Below are 19,296 nucleotides of genomic sequence, written 5' to 3' on the forward strand. Positions count from 1 at the left end.
CCTAGCCTGTGCGTGCATGAGCGCACTCTCTTTCTCTCTCTCTCTCTCTACTGCTCTCTCTTCCCAATCTCTCTCAAAAATAAACATTAAAAAAATATATATAAAAAACAAAGCTTGAAATCTCTCCCCACAAATTATAATTTCACATGAACCACAAAAGATACAAAGTTAATCAGTTTCTACCTTGTATTTTGGTTATTTTCATGTCTTAAATGTTAGGCTTTTTCACTCATCTTCATGTCCTCACACCACTGTCTACACAAAGGTACATAACAGTAAAAATAGCCAACGATTTCGCACTTCTGAATCCTCCAGTGCTCACCTTTGTGGACTGCTTTATATGGATCACACAAGGAAAAGCTTTTTCTAGTCAATAAAATAATTCAACTTACTTGATCACTTTCTTAGATGCAGTGATCTGAGGACAAGTACTACGTTTATGATCTAATTCACCACAAATAAAGCAGCCATCTTTAGGGGCCCCGCAGGAATGATCTGGAAGAGCACAGTGACCGCAAAGGTTACAGTGGATCCAGGCTATAAAATAAAAATTGAGTTTTGGGAAAAAGTTCATTTAATATAATTTTTCATTTGACCAACCTTTATGATAGCGAGGATGAACAGTGATTACTTCAAATTACCGTGACTGGTTTGCATAGTTGTTTATACTTTGGCTACAGAGGCCAAGGTAAAGAGTCGGAATCCCACATAAACCAGCTAACTTCTTTCTGATACATGGCAACAAATGCAGCCCTTCAAGGAGTCATGAGCAGGAGCCACTGACACCATGGGGGTTGGCTGAGGGACACAGAGCCCTATTAAAATAAGCCAAACCAGGCCACCTGGGTGGCTCAGGCGGTTGAGCATGTGACTCTTGACTTCAGCTCAGGTCCTGATCTCATGGTTCATGGGTTTGAGCCCCACATCAGGCTCTACGCTGCCAGTATGGAGCCTACTTGGGATTCTCTCTCTCTCTGCCGCTTCCCCACTGCACCACCACCACCACCCCCATCCCTCTCAAAGTAAATAAAAATGTTAAAAAAATAAAATAAATTAAATTAATAAAATAAAATAAGCCAAACCAAATGCCACACTGAAATAGGTTACAGTCATATCTCCCTATAAAGGAGAGAGTGTGCATTTTGGTAGCTGCAAAAACTACAAAGCAGGTAAAATCAATGCAGGTGTCTATATTAAGTTTTTTTCTCTTATAGATACAATTAAATAAAAACCCTATCTGGGTGAAGAAAACCGCTGAAATGTTTTCATAGGATGTCAAACACTAAGTCTAAATACTTACAAGGTTTTACACACTTTTTGCAGAGAAAGCAATGGTTCCACTTCCTGCCATCCTACAAAAATAATTTTTAAATTATGTTTAATGTATCATAAAAATCAAGTTCCACAATTAAAAATTAAAGTGTCTTAGTAAAATCTGTGTAAATTATTCACTCCTTATTTCTCACTTTCCTGGGCTTCACAATTAAATACTTTGATTTTAATTTATGCATTTCTCCCCTCAACTCAAAGGCCGCCTTGATGGGCCCCAATTTCCTTAACTGGAAAACTAGGGGATTTATCTACATGATCTTGAGTTCAAGCAATCCATACTGCACAAAGAAGGACTCAATGAAAATTTCAAGAGAATTAATGATTCATAACTTTGACATGTCTATGTGGTGTAATCCTTAATAAAATTCGCATTTAAGAATTTTAGATAATTTAGAAAGATAGAGATTACAGGGTACTGTCTGGGTAATGTTAAATCCGGGAAATAGAACTACCTAGAAAAATGTATAAGACACTTTCGTGTATAAGGCACATGTCCCATTTAATGAGAATTATAAAGAACAGACTGATGAATCCCAACAGGCTGAGAAATGGAATCCTGTCAGCCCCGAGACACCCCCCCTTTCTAATCCAGCAACCCCTCCCTCCCCATTGAGTAACACCTACTCCGGTTCCTGGGATGGTCATTTCCTTGCTTTTGTTTATTTTTTACCACTTATGTGTGCCTCTCTAAATGATAAAGTCTGGTCTTCCTCATTTTGAGCTTTATATGATCTGGGTGTAATTTTTTTCTTTTAAATAAAGAACACAGAGAATTTCTAAACTGATTGAAAATACATGTAATCAGGTGTGTTGCCACAGTTAAAAACAAGTATAACCCGTCATAAAATTATAGAGTTTTGAAAACTGTACTTTATAATAGTTACAAAAATATAGCCTTTCCTTTGGAGAATGATTTGCGTATATTACCCAAACTGAACTTCCTATGTTCTTTCTGACTGGATTTAGCTAAAACAAATAGGCCAACTTAAGTGTCATCCCACCTCTTTAAAACAATAAACAGGAGGTGTGTCCCTACAGTCCTTCCTTATCTGCAAAAACTGGCAGAGTACCTGGGGCGCCTGGGTGGCTCAGTAGGTTGAGCGTTTGACTTTGGCTCAGGTCACGATCTCATGGTTCACGAGTTCGAGCCCTGCATCAGGCTCCATGCTAACAGCTCAGAGCCTCGAGCCTTCTATGGATTCTGTGTCTCCCTCTCTCTCTGACCCTCCCCTGCCCACACTCTGTCTCTCTCTCCCTCAAAGTAAATAAACATTAAAAAAAAATTTTTTTTTAATTAAAGAAAAAAACGAATTCATCCATGCACAGCCCTTAGGAAAGGGCCTGGCACATAAAAAGTGCACAGTATGTTACTAATACTTCATTAAAATACTGATGGCATCTAATAGTTCAGTACTTTACCTAAAACACCTTAAATTTATCCCCAACACAATTCAGCACTCATTTCATGCCTTATTTAAAATACTCCTAATTTTAGCAGTCATACAGTCCCATAGCAAAGTGAATTCAAATAACCATTAACGATGATGAATGCAAAGGCTGTTGTACTTTATAATTAGACATAAAATACTCTATTAATGTACATTTAGCAAATGATACTATGGTAATAAATTATAATATTATCAAAATAACCTTAAGCAAATGTAATGGCTAGTAAGCTAAAATAAAACTAATATATTTAAATAAAAATGCATTTTATAGGAGCCTATACCTTGGATGTGCAAGAATTACAGTGCTCACAGTGTTGATTCTCTAGGGAAACATATCGTTGACATAAAGGGCAAAATCTAAGGAGGAAAGAAACAGACTTAACTCAGCTGTATATTCTCATGAAGATTCACAGAGTAGATAAATGGCACTTGTTACAGAAGTTGGGTGTAATCCAAATGCAATTCAATATAAAATACAGACCAAATTTAAAAGTAACAGAAGAACTATATGAGTCAATATGAGAATCATTTTAATGCTAGATATATGGAACTTTATTTTCAGTGACTCATGTATTTCAAGGCCCCACTATGATCTTACCTGTACCCTTCTTCACTAGGAAGGATTATTTTGCTGGGTGGGATATTGGTGAAAATACGCACAGGAGATTGTTTTCGACCTGTCTTTCCATGTTTATAAAGTGCGTGATTATCATAATCTACCTAGAAAGTTAAAAAAAAATTGAAAAACAACATTTACTCAAAGGAGTGAACATCTATGAAGATTCTTTACCAAAAAAGAACAACTGATGCCAAGATAGGAGTTAAACCAAAGTATTTAACAAGAAACTATTCTTTTTAATTGTTTTTAACGTTTGTTTACTTTTGAGAGAGACAAAATGAGTGGGGGAAGGGCAGAGAGCAAGGGAGACACAGAATCTGAAGCAGACTCCAGGCTCTGAGCTGGCAGCACAGAGCCCAACGCGGGGCTCGAACTCAAGAACCGGTGAGATCATGACCTGAGCCAAAGTTGGATGCTCAACCGCCTAAGCCACCCAGGGGGCTCTTACGAAAAAATTCTTAAAAGCAAAAGTTTTCTTATTAATCAACAGCTTCAGAGAGGCCTCTGTGGCAGTGAAATTTCATTACAGAAAAGGCAAACTTTGTTATGATAAGTTCATATTGCCCAGTATTGACAGAACAACTGTAATCTTTTACCCAATACAACAGACTTCACAAGAAGGACTACTATGTAATTAAGAATTTGGCTTTTAGCATTAAAAAAATTCCACCCCTGAAGACGCGTGCCTGTCAGGTGTCAGGTCAGTGAGTCTCAACCAGCCTTACTTTGGCCCTCCACCATTCACTATGTGACCTCTCACATCCTGGTAGAGCACAGGTTCAGGGACCAGACAGTGGCTCTGCCACTCACTTGTTGTGACCAGAGGCACCTTCACATAATCCTCACCTGGAAAAGGAGGTTACTGATTTCTGCCCCAGGGGTGCTGTGAAGGTTACACGAGATAATGTGTGTAAAATACTGAGTTCAAAGCCTGGCATGTGGTGGAGACACAGAAAGATGGAGATGAAGAGAGAGTCACAACTATAATTGTGACTATTTCAAACATTTACGTCTCCTCAACACCCTAACTCGGCTTTCAGCCTTGGCAGCTCATCCTGAAAGTAAGCTGAAGCCAATAGGCACGGCTTCTATAGGCTTCTTGCTCCCACCTCCTTCTCCAACCTCTCTGTTATCCATACGCATTCTCTCTTTGGCTTTAAACCTGCTCTGAATCCACCTGGTCACTAAGGCCATCTTTCTCTAGATCAGTAATTCTCCAGGTGCGATGCCTGGATTGGCAACACCAGCACTGCCCCTGAGATCTTTAGAAAAGCACATTCTCCCCAGCCTAAGACCTAAGAAAACAGAAGTTCTGGGGGTCAGGGCCCGCAATCTGCATTCTTTTTTTTTTTTTAACAGGAACTATTTATGTATGTATGTATGTATGTATGTATGTATTTTTGAGAGACAGAGACAGCATGCACATGTGCATGAGCAAGGAAAGGGCAGAGAGAGAGAGAGAGGGAGAGGGAGAGAGAGAGAGAGAGAGAGAGAGAGAGAGAGAGAGAGAGAGAGGAGGACAGAGCATCCCAAGCAGGCTCCATGCTGGCAGCAGAGAGCCCAATGTGGGGCTCGAACTCACGAACTACGAGATAATGACCTGAGCTTAACCGATGGAGCCACCCAGGCACCCCCACCCCCTGCTCCACAATCTGTATTCTTAACAAGCCTTCCTGGCACACTAAAATTTGAGAACCGTTGTTCTAGATTCTCCACAAGAATACCATGAGATTTTTATAAAGTCAATACAGGCAGAGCCCAACTTTCAAATAAGTTAGACTGAATTGTTTGGATTCTAAACAAGAATACACTTAAGAATTTCATAGAAGAACTGGCTTGCAAGCTAGCTATTTAATAAACAAATCACAAAAATATAAGGACTTAATGACAATGGAAAGAGAGGGCCTTTAATGAGAAATTCCTGAGCTCTCTGTATGGCCCTGCTGTGGCTGGCTATCAGACTAACAGATGAACAAGTTCAGGAAGACTCATCAATAAGCTTCAGCAGTGGGGGGAAAATAAGTGGCACATGAGGAGACCCAGCTAAACAAGGGACAGTTGGGAGGGGGCGGGGACAAACCCTGGGGGTTCTGGTTAACTGTCAGCATGGTAAGTCCACGGTCTAGCGTGATGGTGTGAGAGCTGACATGGGCTCACAGCTGCCCTATGCAGAAGTGTAATATCATAACAAGCAAAGGATGAAGTTGGATTACATTTGAAGCCCTGCATTCAGTCACTGCATATGAAGAGAGACGCTGATAAAACAAGTTCATTTCTACCAAAAGTAATGGGAATGAATAGGATTTGTAGTTTAATGTACTGGGGGTGGTGTTTATTCAGAAAACCGAACACTGGGAAGATCTGATAGCTATTTTATAACTGAAGGGGTGTCAGTGGAATCGAAATTAGACTTAGCCTTTATTGCTTTGGAGAATAGAAGTAGGACCAATGGTTAGAAGTTAATAGGGAGCATATTTTATCTCAATATGAGAAAATTTTCTAACGATTAGAGCTATTAAATAAATTGAGTTGCCTTGTAAGGCTGCAGGACTTTGCTCACTGAAAGCATTCAAGTGAGGCCGGTGACTCACTTAGTAGAGACGATTATTATGGTGAAAAGTTAGCCTACGTTACACCCCTCATGTTTCTTTCCAACTTTAAAATTCTATGAATATATGTCACCTATTAGAGGCTAAGATACAAAAGTAGGTTTTACTTCAAAATTACCTTAAAATATTACTGTAGTAGTTTTCTTTTAAACCTATTTAAATTCATAATTTCTCCCTAATACACTCCTCTATGTACTCAATAAAAACACGATACCTTATTAAATTCAACAAAGATATTTTGAACATTTATGAGTATCATAAGAAAGAAAAAACCTTCCCAAGAGAACCTCAGGAAGATCTTCAAATGTTGGAAAAGAGGACCTTAGAAAAATTTCTAAGAAATGGAATATTCCATGCAATACAACGGATGGCAGATAGAAGAGAGGGAAAAAAAAGAACAATCTCTTTATGGCTACCCCAGGAGTTGGAGAATGTATGTGTCAGGAAGGTGGTTGATTGCTTGATTTTGCATAACCTAATTGAGATTATTATTATTTTTAAATGCGGGTTTGTTGTGCTAATTAACTATAAACATATGCTATGTAAAATGCATGCTGCTAGGGTAAATTAATGTACCTCTAACATACATCCATATTTCATAGCTTCATCCACACAAATAAACGTCCTATGGAAGGAAGCGCTGTAAAGCAAACACAATTTTGCAAATTGCATATCACTAGTGGTAGAGCTGATACACCATTTTCCCATCATTATCTCTGACATTTCACTCACAATGATGATGAGAGGCATTTTCAAATAGAAAATTTCTCCCATGGAACTGATTAATGTGATGAAGTACTGTATAGAAATGAGGGAAAGCACAAAATCTCTGCAGTTCTTAACTTTTAATTTTATCTATACGCAAATTTCTTCTGTAACATGAGACTGGAACTGGTTATACAGACACCAAGACGTTCAAGTCAACAGACATTTATTTTGCACCTACTATGTCCTAGGCATCCCTCCGGGAAACAAAGATTAAAAAGACACAGTACTTGTATTTATTTTCCCAATTCCCTAAGGACTATAATCTATTTATTTAATTTCAGTGTATCAAAAGGTCCAATCAGCTCCATCAACCAATTTCCACCAGAGCAATAAGGTCTTTTAGTCATATTCCCCATATCCCATGTACCTCTTATTTAAAATTATAGGGGTGCCTGGGCGGCTCACTCAGTTAAGCATCCTACTTGGGCTCAGGTCACGATCTCATGGTTCATGAGTTCGAGTCCTGAGTGGGCTCTGTGCTGATAGCTCAGAGCCTGGAGACTGCTTTGGATTCTGTGTCTCCCTCTCTCTCTGCCCCTCCCCCACTCACACTCTGTCTCTGTCTCTGTCTCTCTCTCTCTCGCTCTCAAAAATTAAAAAAAAAAACATAAAAAATATTTTTAATAAAATAAAACATTATATACATACAATATATATTAAAATATATGTTATATATACATATAATCCCCCTTGTCACTCCAAACCCTTTACATGTTTGTTTATTACATATCAAGTTTTAAGAATTTCAGTTGCCATCCTGTAAAATTTGCAATCATTTGCCAGAAATTCCTGTCAAAATATCTTCATTTCTGAACATGAAAATAAAAATTTCAAAAAACAGTTTAACACAGGATGATTTTTTTAAAGATAGCTTAAAAAAAAAAAGCTAAGTTTGTACTTATAACAATCCAAACAAATGTCCCAGATGAAGTAGAAACAAGAGATCATTGCATGTTCGCAGTGGAAGGGAAGTGAGGTGATCTAGTTCAGATACGGTAAATACAGGACCCGAATGCCACTACTCCCTGACCCTGTCCCTGTGGCAGACATCACTAATCAATCACACACTACTCGCTGCCACTAGGCATGGTATTCTCAACAAATTCTCCAGAAAGTCACTACCAATTTATCAGGCTTACCACTAAAGCACTAAAAGTGAAACTTATCTGCCCTCTCTTTTCTGATTCAATCATTTTATTTTATAGGTAAGGAAACAGAGACCAGGAAAGATAAACTGACTTCTTCCAAGATTAAAGAGCCTCTAAAGGGCAGTATGCTAGGACTCACACTTCTGACTGTGAATCAAAATTTCTTTTCATTATCACATCCTTCCTTTCTAATCTGCCCTTAATAGAACTTTTAGTTTTCTAGGTCTTTGATGATTATTTTATTCTGTAGTCATCAAGTGCTTTATCATTGAAGAGTCTGACTTATATTTTATGAAGATTTGCAGCATTTCTGCATTCTTCTTACCCGAAAAGTATTTCAAAAAAAGAGATTTAGTGATTTTTTTTTTTTTTTTTTTTACCGTATTATGGTTTGGGAGCTTATAATCATCTTGGGCAATGTGAGAAAGAAGGTCTAATCAAGGTCTATGGCAAAAGACCTGTGAAGGAGGACAAGAGACTTTCAAAATTTCATTTGATGCAGGCAGCTAATATACAAGAAAATAAATTACCACAAAGTAAGGTTAAAATAACAAGAGAAAGAAAAGAAAGAAAATAAAAGTGTCAGAAAGGATAATAATAGTAAATCCAGAAAAAAAATCAAAAGAAAGGAAGGAAGGAAGGAAGGAAGGAAGGAAGGAAGGAAGGAAGGAAGGAAAGAAAGAAAGAAAGAAAGAAAGAAAGAAAGAAAGAAAGAAAGAAGAAAGAAAGAAAGAAAGAAAGAAAGAAAGAAAGAAAGAAAGAAAGAAAGAAAGGCCATCAAGGTAAGATACAACAAATAAGGTTTATAAACACAATGGGAGATATGGTGAAAATCAATTTCTCCATCTGAGCATATAAAGGGCAGTAGTGTTCTGATCTTTAGTAGAAATCAGGAAAAACAAAGATTTTTCTTTGTTTCACACATTGTATTCTAATTTTCCTTTTCAAAGTTTGGCTTTCTCTTTACCAAAAAGACTACTTTTTACCCTGATACATATGTCCTAATTAGAAACTTTTTTCACCAATACGATGAATTGTATAATTATCATTTTTTTAATGTTCATTTATTTTTGAGAGAGAGAGAGAAAGATCGAGAGAGAGAGCGCACGTGTGCAGGGGAGGCGTAGAGAGATGGCGAATCCCAAGCAGGCTCCTCACTGTCAGTGCAGAGCCGGACGCAGGGCTCGATGTCATGAAATGTGAGATCATGACCTGAGCCGAAATCAAGAGTCAGACATTTAACCAACTGAGCCACCGGGCTCCCCTGGATAATTATTTTTTATAAGCTTGGACCTTGGAACGATTTCTCAACAGCGAGACTCCAGTATTCCCACAGGTTCCTTCCTAGTAACACAGGCTGTCAAAACAAACAATGACTGGTTTCTCCACAGTAACTTCTCTCATCCACTCTACTCTTGATCTGCCTTCTTTGGGCTCCTTGCCATTTCAAACTCTTGCCCTTAGTGAAAACTCATCTCTAAAAGTGTATGGAAGGGCGCCTGGGTGGCTCAGTTGGTTAGGCGTCTGACTTCGGCTCAGGTCATGATCTCACAGTTCGTGGGTTCAAGTGCTGAATCAAGCCGCTTCAGATCCTCTGTTTCTTCCTCTCTGTGTCCCTCCCCTGCTCACGCCCTCTCTCAAAAATAAACATTAAAAAATAAATAAATATGAATGGACCAGTTTTCTGAGGGACCTTACGTTTTGCAAATTTAATATTTCAGATACTGTACAAAAAACAAAAAAAAACGCCCGAAAGAAGAGTTTTACCCCCACCTTGGGACTGTCTGAATGGTGACAATAAAGTGATGGTCACAACAATGCTGAGACCAATAGCCTTTAATCTACATTTGCTGTGCGTCAGGGACGAGGCTAAGCCTTTTTGTGTGTTATATAATTCTCAAAACCTTATGAGGCAGATAGATTATTACTCTGCTCATTTAACAGGTCACATGGGCTGCAAAGAGTTAGATAAAATGTACAGGCCTAGCTAGTAAGGGGCAGAACCAGGATTAAAACCCAGTTCCTTTTCAACTCTGGAGTGCACACTGGTTTTCAGACAGTTATTTATTCAACATGTATAAGGCACCTACTATTGTGCCAAACATCGTGCCACATGATTCTTCACTGTCAAAGGCAGCAGCCGCTCCTGCCAACTGAGAAGTTTCCTTGGTTAACATCTTTAGGATATGGCCGCTATCTCTGCTCTGCAAATGTCCACACTAGAGGCACCTCTCAGACAAGAAACAGAAAACTATGTGTCCTAAAAAGGAAAGTAAACCGGAATCGGGAAGAATTATGACATGGACTTTGCCTAAAGCAGAGCTTGAGAATTCAAGGTTAAAATGGTTTGTGTAGATACGCTTTTGGAAAGGAACCTGGTAATATGGCTCAGAAGCCATAGAGATGTCCATTAAATTCGATAACACAATGTTTGGAATTCTATTTCGGTTTTAGAAATTTATTTTAAGGACGTTATGTAAAATATGGAAAAAATTATTTGAATAAAAGGTGTTTATGGCAGTGGTATTTATAGTGCCTTAAAGGTGGAAGCAATCTGAGTCCAAAAAAAAAAAAAAAAGAATGATAACAATTGATAACATAACTTGCTAATGAGATAATTTAAAGTGATTAAAAGCATAAAAACTATGGTGCTACATTTACAAATGTACACGTACATAAGACACAGGGGGGAAAACAGAATTCAGATTTGTCTGCTATGATGACAAACATGGAAAATTATGATATTTGCTATTTGGGATAGAATCACAGGTAGGGTCTATCCTCTCATTTTTGGTAACACTGTTTCTGAAAGAAACATAACAACTTTTTTCATATGGTAATTTTCATCACTCTCATGATAAATGTCTTCAAGATTAGAAAGCTCAGATCCAAGCACTAGCTTGTAACAAGTAGGGAAGACATTTTCAGTTCTATGGCTGAAAAGCCTTCATAAAGGTAGTCCGTTGCTCAGCAGCTCAAATAGAAAAATATCACTACAAAAGAGGAAGCAGTGGCCACTTGGTGACCACACATGGTGATGGTGACAATCGGGTTAACTTCAGAACCCAAGGGAATGAATACAGGAAAGTGGACATTAAAGCAGAAGGAGTTGAGGGCAGAGATGGGAGGGTGGGCTGGTCAATTCCACCCTGAAATCAGCACACTCACCCCCACACACAGACCTCAGCATCTCTGCCTCTCTGACATGCTGCTACCTGGGACACGCCTCCCTTCAGAGCTCCTGGCATCCTCTGAGTGACACAGTAAAGTGTACATGACATGCCACCAACCAGAAAAGCGACTTACTTCTCTACAACCTCTGAACAGACAAAAATCCCTGTTCCTAACAATGACTCTGAGGTTCTGTGGCATCTTCTGGTGATGATAAAGGTTAGGTCAGTCGGTCTAAAACCTAGTTACACTGCAGAATCACCCGGAAAGCCTGGGAAAATATGGTTTCTTCGGGCTTTACTCTCTAATTTTGATTTAGTTGGTTTATTTTGGTACCTAAGAATCTATATTTTTAATCAGCGCCCTAAAATTACAATTAGGAACCTCTGGACTAAGCTACGTATGGTACACTTTTAGTGTTTAATACAGCTTATAATATTTTCATATGCTAAACCTGATGGATAGTCTGATCAGAATATTTACTTAAGCATTCCTCGGTCATGCCCGAAAACAGAATATTTACTATACCTGGTAATCCAGCATGCAGAAGCTTGGAAAAAACTGACGAATTCGGGATTCAAAAAAATAGGGGAAAATCCAGAATACAGGTAGTTCTTTGTGACTGCTATCTAATGGATCAAAAAAAAAAAAAAAGGAAAAGAAAATAAGAAGTTTAAATTAAAAAAAATAAAACAGCTATAATTGAAAAACTTCTGATACTGGGAGAAATTGCAAACATCCAATGCATTTAAATCATACAAAAGAAGAGAATGTTCACCAGACTGCCATTTACAACCTAATCTTTCCCAAGAGCCAGTGGAAATGTTCTTTTAGATCTAAACACAGCTATAAAGGAAATGTAAAAGGAATCCTTACACACATATCACTCTATTCCAATAAAGGCAAAGATATCACCAGTAAAGTGGGAGATGAAAGGGAGCACCACGTGAGGAGCAAGGTGGCTGTGCTGTGGGGCAGGAAGCACGGGCCAGAAGGCAGAGGCCGGAAGGCAGAACACAGCTCTGCCACAACTCGTTATGTGCTTTTCCGGGGTGAATCAATTCTTTCCCAAGTCATGGAAGATTCTTAAAAACAATTTTATCCACATTAACTTTGACGACAGACTGGGGATATGGCTGTTAATTGCAGAGCACCCAGTAGAGGCTGAGCACAATACTAGGTACTTTCTATACATTATCTCCTTACAATAACCCTTAGAGTTAGATGTTAACAACCCCATTTATAGCCAGGACAACTGAAGCCATAAGATTTAGGTATTTTGTTCAAGTTCATGCGGCCAATAAGTGGCAGAACTGAAACTCAAGACCACTGAGCTCTTTATTGCTTCCCCAATAACGCTGACTTTATCTATTCTGATAAGTGGACTTAAGATCTGAAAATAAGTGGAATACTTAATACTGTAAGTCATGTTTTAGATTTCGTTTGCATTCTCTCTCCAAAGCACAAGCACAATTAACGAAGAAGCCTGGCGCTCTTACAGTTTATCAACTTGCAAGCTGGAAGCTAAAAAATGATTGTACCAACTAATTAGATAATTACATAAAATACTTCAAAGGCCTAAGCCACTTTAAAATGAATAATAACCCCCCCGCCATTAACGCACCTCTATCTACGTGGGTATCTATCGCTGATAACCACTGTAAGGCTAGCGCACGTCCGATCTTTCTACCCCAATCTTGGCACAGTTTAGAGCTCTGGGCCACAGGCTGGGTGACCTCCAGGAGCTTTGGGCAGGACTTTAGGAACATGGAATGTAAGATCCACGAGGACAGGGAAATGTGCCCATCTCGCATGGTACTCTATTCCCAGCACCCAAACAGTACCCAGTACTCAGTAAATATCTATTAAATAAATGACAACGGTTTACTGCGATTCTTCATAATGTCCCCTTATGCTCACCTGCAAGTCATTTTGAGAACATATGATTAGGAAAATACAAAGTGTATCATGATAATGAAGTGTGCCACATTCTCAAATGAGCCCGTTTTAGAAAAACACAAGAACCCAAGACATGTATATTTTATCAGAGCTCTGATTCACTGAGCTCTGCTAATATTTGACAGGAAGTAGATACACAGATACATGTTTGTTTTGCAGTAAGTAATAAATTACACACCTTGGCTTTGACCTTCTTTCCACATAGCAATTAACTTCTTGAATGTAACAGCCAGAGGTTCAACCAAGCCACCAAAAGGAGGATCTGTCACCATAATGACTCCCTCACCTTTATCTTCCTGTAAAAATGTTCTGCATACTTCAAGGGCAGCCTGGAACAAATAAAAATTCATTTCTAAATGAGGACGAGAGGGAGGCACTTCATCCTATCTGGAGGATGTATTAGGCTCGGTCCTCCTGTTTGTACTGAAACTTCACCCATCCTGTCACCTCAGAGTCCCTCGGTGACATCCAGAAGCCTCTCTCATTCAGCCCCCAGAAGATTTTATCTTTGGGCTCCTTGATAAGCGGGTTTTTTAAATTGCAAATTCAAACACCATCACTATCAGAGGACTACACATTTCAAATGGTTAAATTAAAAAACTAACTTTAGTAACCTAAAAGAGAAAAACTCATTACCCATGAAGACTATCTAAAACGCTAAATTCCATTCCACAAACAGAAGCAGGGACTGAGCTAAACACTGGAGACACAAAGATGAATAAGACGGACTCTCTTCCTATCTCGTTTGTCCACCACCATGAGTTCAGTTTAATAGGAGCTACACGTCACCAGTTTCCATGCACGTGTTCTTGAGCACCGGGTATATGACAGATGTATTCGGACATGCACAGTACGTAAATAAATGAAAGACGACAAATAACAAAGCTTATCAAGGCTGTGAAACCATGCTATTAACGCATTTTCCCAACAGACTAATTGTTTTCAGTCATTGTAAAGTTAACATTCACCACTGTCTAGGATATTTATTATTTTTTGCTTTGGGAGAAGTTAGTAAGAAATATACCTATGATACTAACTCCAGTCTACTGACTTTGTAGTAGTTTTCAAGTACTCATCTATAAAAGCAAATCAACACACTATAAAAATGGCCTAAGACTTTAAAGTTTAATGGCGTTTTAAACTTTAATCAGCCCATATGTACTTTATAATAAAATATATATTGTTGTACTACTAAATCAATTTAGAAGACCCAATTGATGAGAGGAAAAACCACAACATCCTAATCCCCTTTCCCTAGGAGAGTCTTTATTAACTTCCTACTCGAAGTCCTATGGCGATGGATGGTATGTCAGGAAGGTTAATCATTTTTCAAGTAGTGCCTGGCACTTCCTTAACCTGCCTACGTGAACAAGGACTTCAAGTACAGATGATGTTATTGAAAAACCTTCAAATTCCTTAGGCTTAAACGTAGGAAAAGAAAAGGAACAAGTAAGTGAAATCTAAGCTCTTAACCAAATTAAAAAACCAGTAAAGAGTGCATTTGTCTCCAATGGCGGGATGGCCCAAACCAGTCGAGTATGTTTGTTTCCAATGGTGGGACATCCCATCGTGACTTGCTGAGGGTCCTGCTGTTGACCTATGGGAAACACATGCTTGACACCACCAACGCTGACACAACTTAACTCTTCCCTACACCTTAATCATCACTAAAAAAAAGTGCCTGGTACTTTAAATAACTTCCCTCTAGACATGCTTCAACTTCCTTGACCACTGAAGCATATGACACTTCCCATTACCTGAAAGACTATATGATTTTCTCTGGGAAACAAGGAACACCTGCTTTTTAATCCTGTGGACTGTGAAGTTCTTACCTGCAGAGACAGAGACCTCTATCCCCGAAAGCTCCCTGCACACCTTTACAGGCGCCTGGTAGATGCTTAAATACTCAGTGATGGATTAGTAGATGGTAAATCTCTACTGAAAACCTTTGACTCAGGAAGCAGGCAGAAAAAGGGCAGACGGTAAAATCATCAAGACAATAGTTTTCTGTAGATCAATCTCTACAGTTGCAGTGCTATTTAGAGGCTGCTCCTAAAATATAGAGAGAGGAAAGCCTGAGCTAGACGATTGTTTTCTTCTGGGAAAGATAAAGTGGAGCTCGGTCTTGGCAGCTTATTCCAACCATTATTCTAGAAACTTTTAAGGTATTTCCATAAGCTTTCAATAAAAGTTCAAAAGAATTTCCTACAGAAAGGTGAATCACATGCTACTTTCTTAACATATAAGATACTGCTAGCCAACGGTTAGTGATTTCAATGTAACTTCACTCTTATCTTACCCTTATTGTTCAAAATAGAATGCAAATCATGGTATAGTATTAAAAACAAATAAGCAAATGAACAAACCCGACCCACTACTGCGGTATCAAGCAGTAACACAGACTCAGTTATTACTTCGCCAACTCTGAACCCAGCCCTGACCACACTCCTGAGCTTGAGGTCCCCCAGTTTCAAGAAGCCATACTCAATACCCCTAAATCAACATTTCACCAGCTCCAGAAACTTGACATTTCCAAATCTCCCTTCCAAACTTCCCTACCCTCTGTTTTGAAGAATGAAATACAAATCCAGGCCGGACCACCATATCCTCTTGGACTTCTCCCCCAGTATACTTACCACCAAGTCTTCTGGTTTCCATCTGTGGAAGCCCACGGAATCCACCTCTCTCTTTTTCCCACTGCCACTGTCCTAGTTGAGAAGCCCATCATCGTCCACTGTCAAGTGAGTTTTCAATACCTCTCTCTCCTTCACACTCATCTAGATATCAGTTCTCAAATCCTGGAGATGATCGACCACATAACTGCTTTGGGAAACTCTGCAATATGTCTAGTTCTAACTGCTATTTACTTCAATACTTGGTTTTTATGGCTATCATAGCTAAAAAATATAGAACCCAATGCTGACTGAGTCTCGTGGAAGGAGTGCATCACTGGCTAGACTGAATCAGGAGACTTATTTTTCAATCCCAAACAACAATTTAGAATTTGCTTTCATTTCCTGGATGCTTAGTGTTCTAGTTTTGCTTGGTTTTTGTTCTATCATCAGTTAATATCTAAAAACATAATATATACATATACATGGTTCAGAATTTCTGGAAAATTGATATACATACATATATGGATATGTGCTTCAAGTAGTCTTGATAATTTCAAACAGTGTGGCCAACTTCCTGTCAGGTGTCATTACTTGGTTGGGTATAGTTTTTATATTGTAATAAGACTAACAAAGAGCTCAAACTAGGAGTGCAAGTATCAGCTCTGCTATGTTGTTTATTCATAGTGACGTTACTAACATCATAGTACTGACAGATGCCATCCCCTGCTACACATGGACAGCCTCCCCCACTACCACCATCCCCCACCAGAGCGGTACATTTGCACAACTAATGAACCCACACTGACACACCATTTGTAGATTAGGGTTCACTCCTGACACAGTCTAATTTTTAAGAATTAGTTTAATAAAACCATAAACCCCCTTAATATTTATCAGGCAGGCAGACATCAAACAACTAACCACAGGATTATTTAATTATAGTATCAAAGCACAAAGGAGAACCTGACCTTGTCTGGGGGCCAGGGGAGGCTAGAGAAAGTGGCTTGGAAAAGAGCTCTGAAGGATAAGGTGAACTTAACAAGGCAAAATGAGCCCAGAAGGCAGAGGAAACACCGTGGGCAAAAGCCCCCGGGGCAGAGAAGCCACTCCGAGATGAAAGTCAGACATCCTGAACACGAACACACACACAGCAGAGCAGGGAACAAAGAGAGCCACTGGAGGGTGGCAGGGGTCAGCTCAGGCTGAGCCACGTGGGCCTTGGTAAGAAAGTGGGTCTTTATCTGAAAAGCAGCAAAAAGTCACAAAAGAACAAGAGTACAATCGCTTCTAGGGGCTCAACACACACTCGGTGGATGAAGAAAACTACACACCAATAAATGGTGGGACAGCCACAGTCTGATCTTGAGGAACTCAAAGAAAATAAGAAAGGAGGTGCTCTCGACTTTGTTCTTCCACAGTAAGAAGGATGACGGTAATAATTCTTACCTTTCCATCAAAGAAGTGATGGTTGAACATGTTATAACGGCAAAAGCTATCTTCCATATAAAACTGTGAATACCTGTAAAATGATTTATTACTGTAGTCATCTGTCCAGTTATGTATACAGTAAATACATACAAACTAAATTTTAAAACTATCAAAGCACACCTTTAATAAAAGCAATTCCATCATTCCTTACTTTTCGAAGTAAAGAGTGCTTTCCCAAAGTCTCAGGGAGTCCATAGCAAGGAATAAATATCAAATTTAAGAATACTCACATATAAGATTCGCATGTTCCTTCAGACCACAGAATTATACAGAAACAATGAGATTACTGACCGATTATTATGCAATTTAAGCTTGAGATGGGTTGACAATTAAGATACATCTCTCATAGTTAATAATTTGAAGAAAAACACTGAATAAGCATTTCTGCTCGGCAGCTGTTATTTTTTTCTGTGGTTAACAAGGAAAATATCTAATACAAAGCATTTCTTGTGCACTGCGGATTAGCTCAATAAAATATACTTCTCGATATATAAGAAAAATAAGTATGTGCATTTCATATTTACTGAATTAGTGCCAGGAAAGAGAGATATTTATTTACTGATTGAACCATTTTATTCTGCTAACATACTACTTTAAAATGCAATCAGTAATGAATGAGAGTACCAGCTTTGGGTATTAACATTTTATAAATTTTTGCTAATTTACTAAAAATTCATAGCATAGGATGGTTAAATTTGCATTGATTTTCTTTCTTACAAGACTGAGTTTTCTTTATTCCTTAATTGTATTTGTACTGTCTGTCTCTGCATCTTCCCCAGGTCTTGTTAGTTCTTGCTGAATTTTGAGTTTTTTGTATAATATAGAAACTTCTTTGTTATCACAATAGGATTCTGAACTTCCAAAAGTTTGCCATAAGCAATTCACATATGAACCACATTGTTTTTCTACAGGATTCATGACCTAGTGAAAAAAAATCAGGGACACATGCTCACTTCTTTCAAGTTGACACATGGTCAACTTTTGACCAAATCGTGATAGTGGCACTTTGCTTCTATTTTTTTTTTTTAATGTTTATTTATTTTTGAGACAGACAGAGGGGGTGGGGGAAGGGGCAAAGAGAAAGGGTGACAGAGGATCTGAAATGGGCTCTGCGCAGACAGCAGAGAGCTGGATGTAGGGCTCAAACTCACGGACTGCGAGATCATGACCTGAGCTGAAGTCAGACGCTTAACCAACTGAGCCACCCAGGCACTCCACTTTGCTTCTACTTCTACTTCCGGTTCTCCATTACTGTCCGTAACTGATTCACCACCCATGGCGAGTGCTCAACCCAACGGACAGCCTTGCTTTATCCTCTCTATTACACGTGGTTAAAAGTACAGGCTCTAGAGTCAGATGGTCTGGTTTCGAACTCTGGGTCTCTCACTTACTACCTGTGTAACCTTAGTAAGTTATTTAACCTATCCGAGCCTCCGTTTCCTCATCTACAAAACGGAAGAAATAACAGTGTTTGCTTCATAGGACTTGGTAAGTATAAACAATGCACATAAAGTGCTTAATCCAATGCATCTACATAGCACATAATGAAATGTAAGGCATTGCTGTTTTAATAAATATCTGCTATAAAGATTTATATCTTAATTCCCCTAATATGAGGGAGTTACGTTTATGTCCAACCAAAATTTCTCCTCCTATAATTTAAACCCACTTCTTCTTGTTCTCTGGAGAGAGAACAGCTGTTCATTTTGAGTACAATGTCCCTTAATGTCATTTGAGATACTGTTAGTGCATCTGCTGATTTCATAAAACGTAAATTTGCTCTGAAGAAATAAAAGGTCTGAATAACTGAAAAGTATTTAAGCTATACACTGTAACCTGATGAACGTTCCAAAAACTGTGGGACAATGTCAGTTACCGTTAATAAACAAATGCCTCCCTATTTAAGCAAATTCCAAATAACCGGTAATATAGGTATCAGTTATTTTATATACAGGTATATCTCCATACTAGTACAACTGCAGATCAACTATCGTTTGCGGACTTTCTTCTCTCTTGCATAGCTTGGTAAGGGTGAGCAAAGGAAAACACGACCCCTTTTAAAATATATTTCTACCCCCCTCCACCTTTTTTTTTATTGCTTCAAAAAGACACAACAGCCATTTTTTAAAAATTAAAAAA

General features: G+C 38.7%; 1 protein-coding gene across 1 annotated transcript in view; it reads right to left on the minus strand.

Moving 5' to 3' along the window:
- Positions 1-19,296, minus strand: part of ZCCHC4 (zinc finger CCHC-type containing 4) — a 53,680-nt gene that overhangs the window by 8,270 nt on the left and 26,114 nt on the right. The window contains exons 6-12 of the mRNA XM_015072427.3: positions 17,116-17,188; positions 13,233-13,383; positions 11,624-11,724; positions 3,379-3,500; positions 3,062-3,137; positions 1,301-1,352; positions 393-537 (exon numbers count right to left, since the gene is read on the minus strand). Of these exons, the coding sequence (XP_014927913.2) occupies positions 393-537; positions 1,301-1,352; positions 3,062-3,137; positions 3,379-3,500; positions 11,624-11,724; positions 13,233-13,383; positions 17,116-17,188 (720 nt within the window). The remainder of the gene's footprint in view (positions 1-392; positions 538-1,300; positions 1,353-3,061; positions 3,138-3,378; positions 3,501-11,623; positions 11,725-13,232; positions 13,384-17,115; positions 17,189-19,296) is intronic.

The sequence above is a fragment of the Acinonyx jubatus genome, chromosome B1, assembly GCF_027475565.1.
Source record: "Acinonyx jubatus isolate Ajub_Pintada_27869175 chromosome B1, VMU_Ajub_asm_v1.0, whole genome shotgun sequence".
NCBI lineage: Eukaryota > Metazoa > Chordata > Mammalia > Carnivora > Felidae > Acinonyx > Acinonyx jubatus.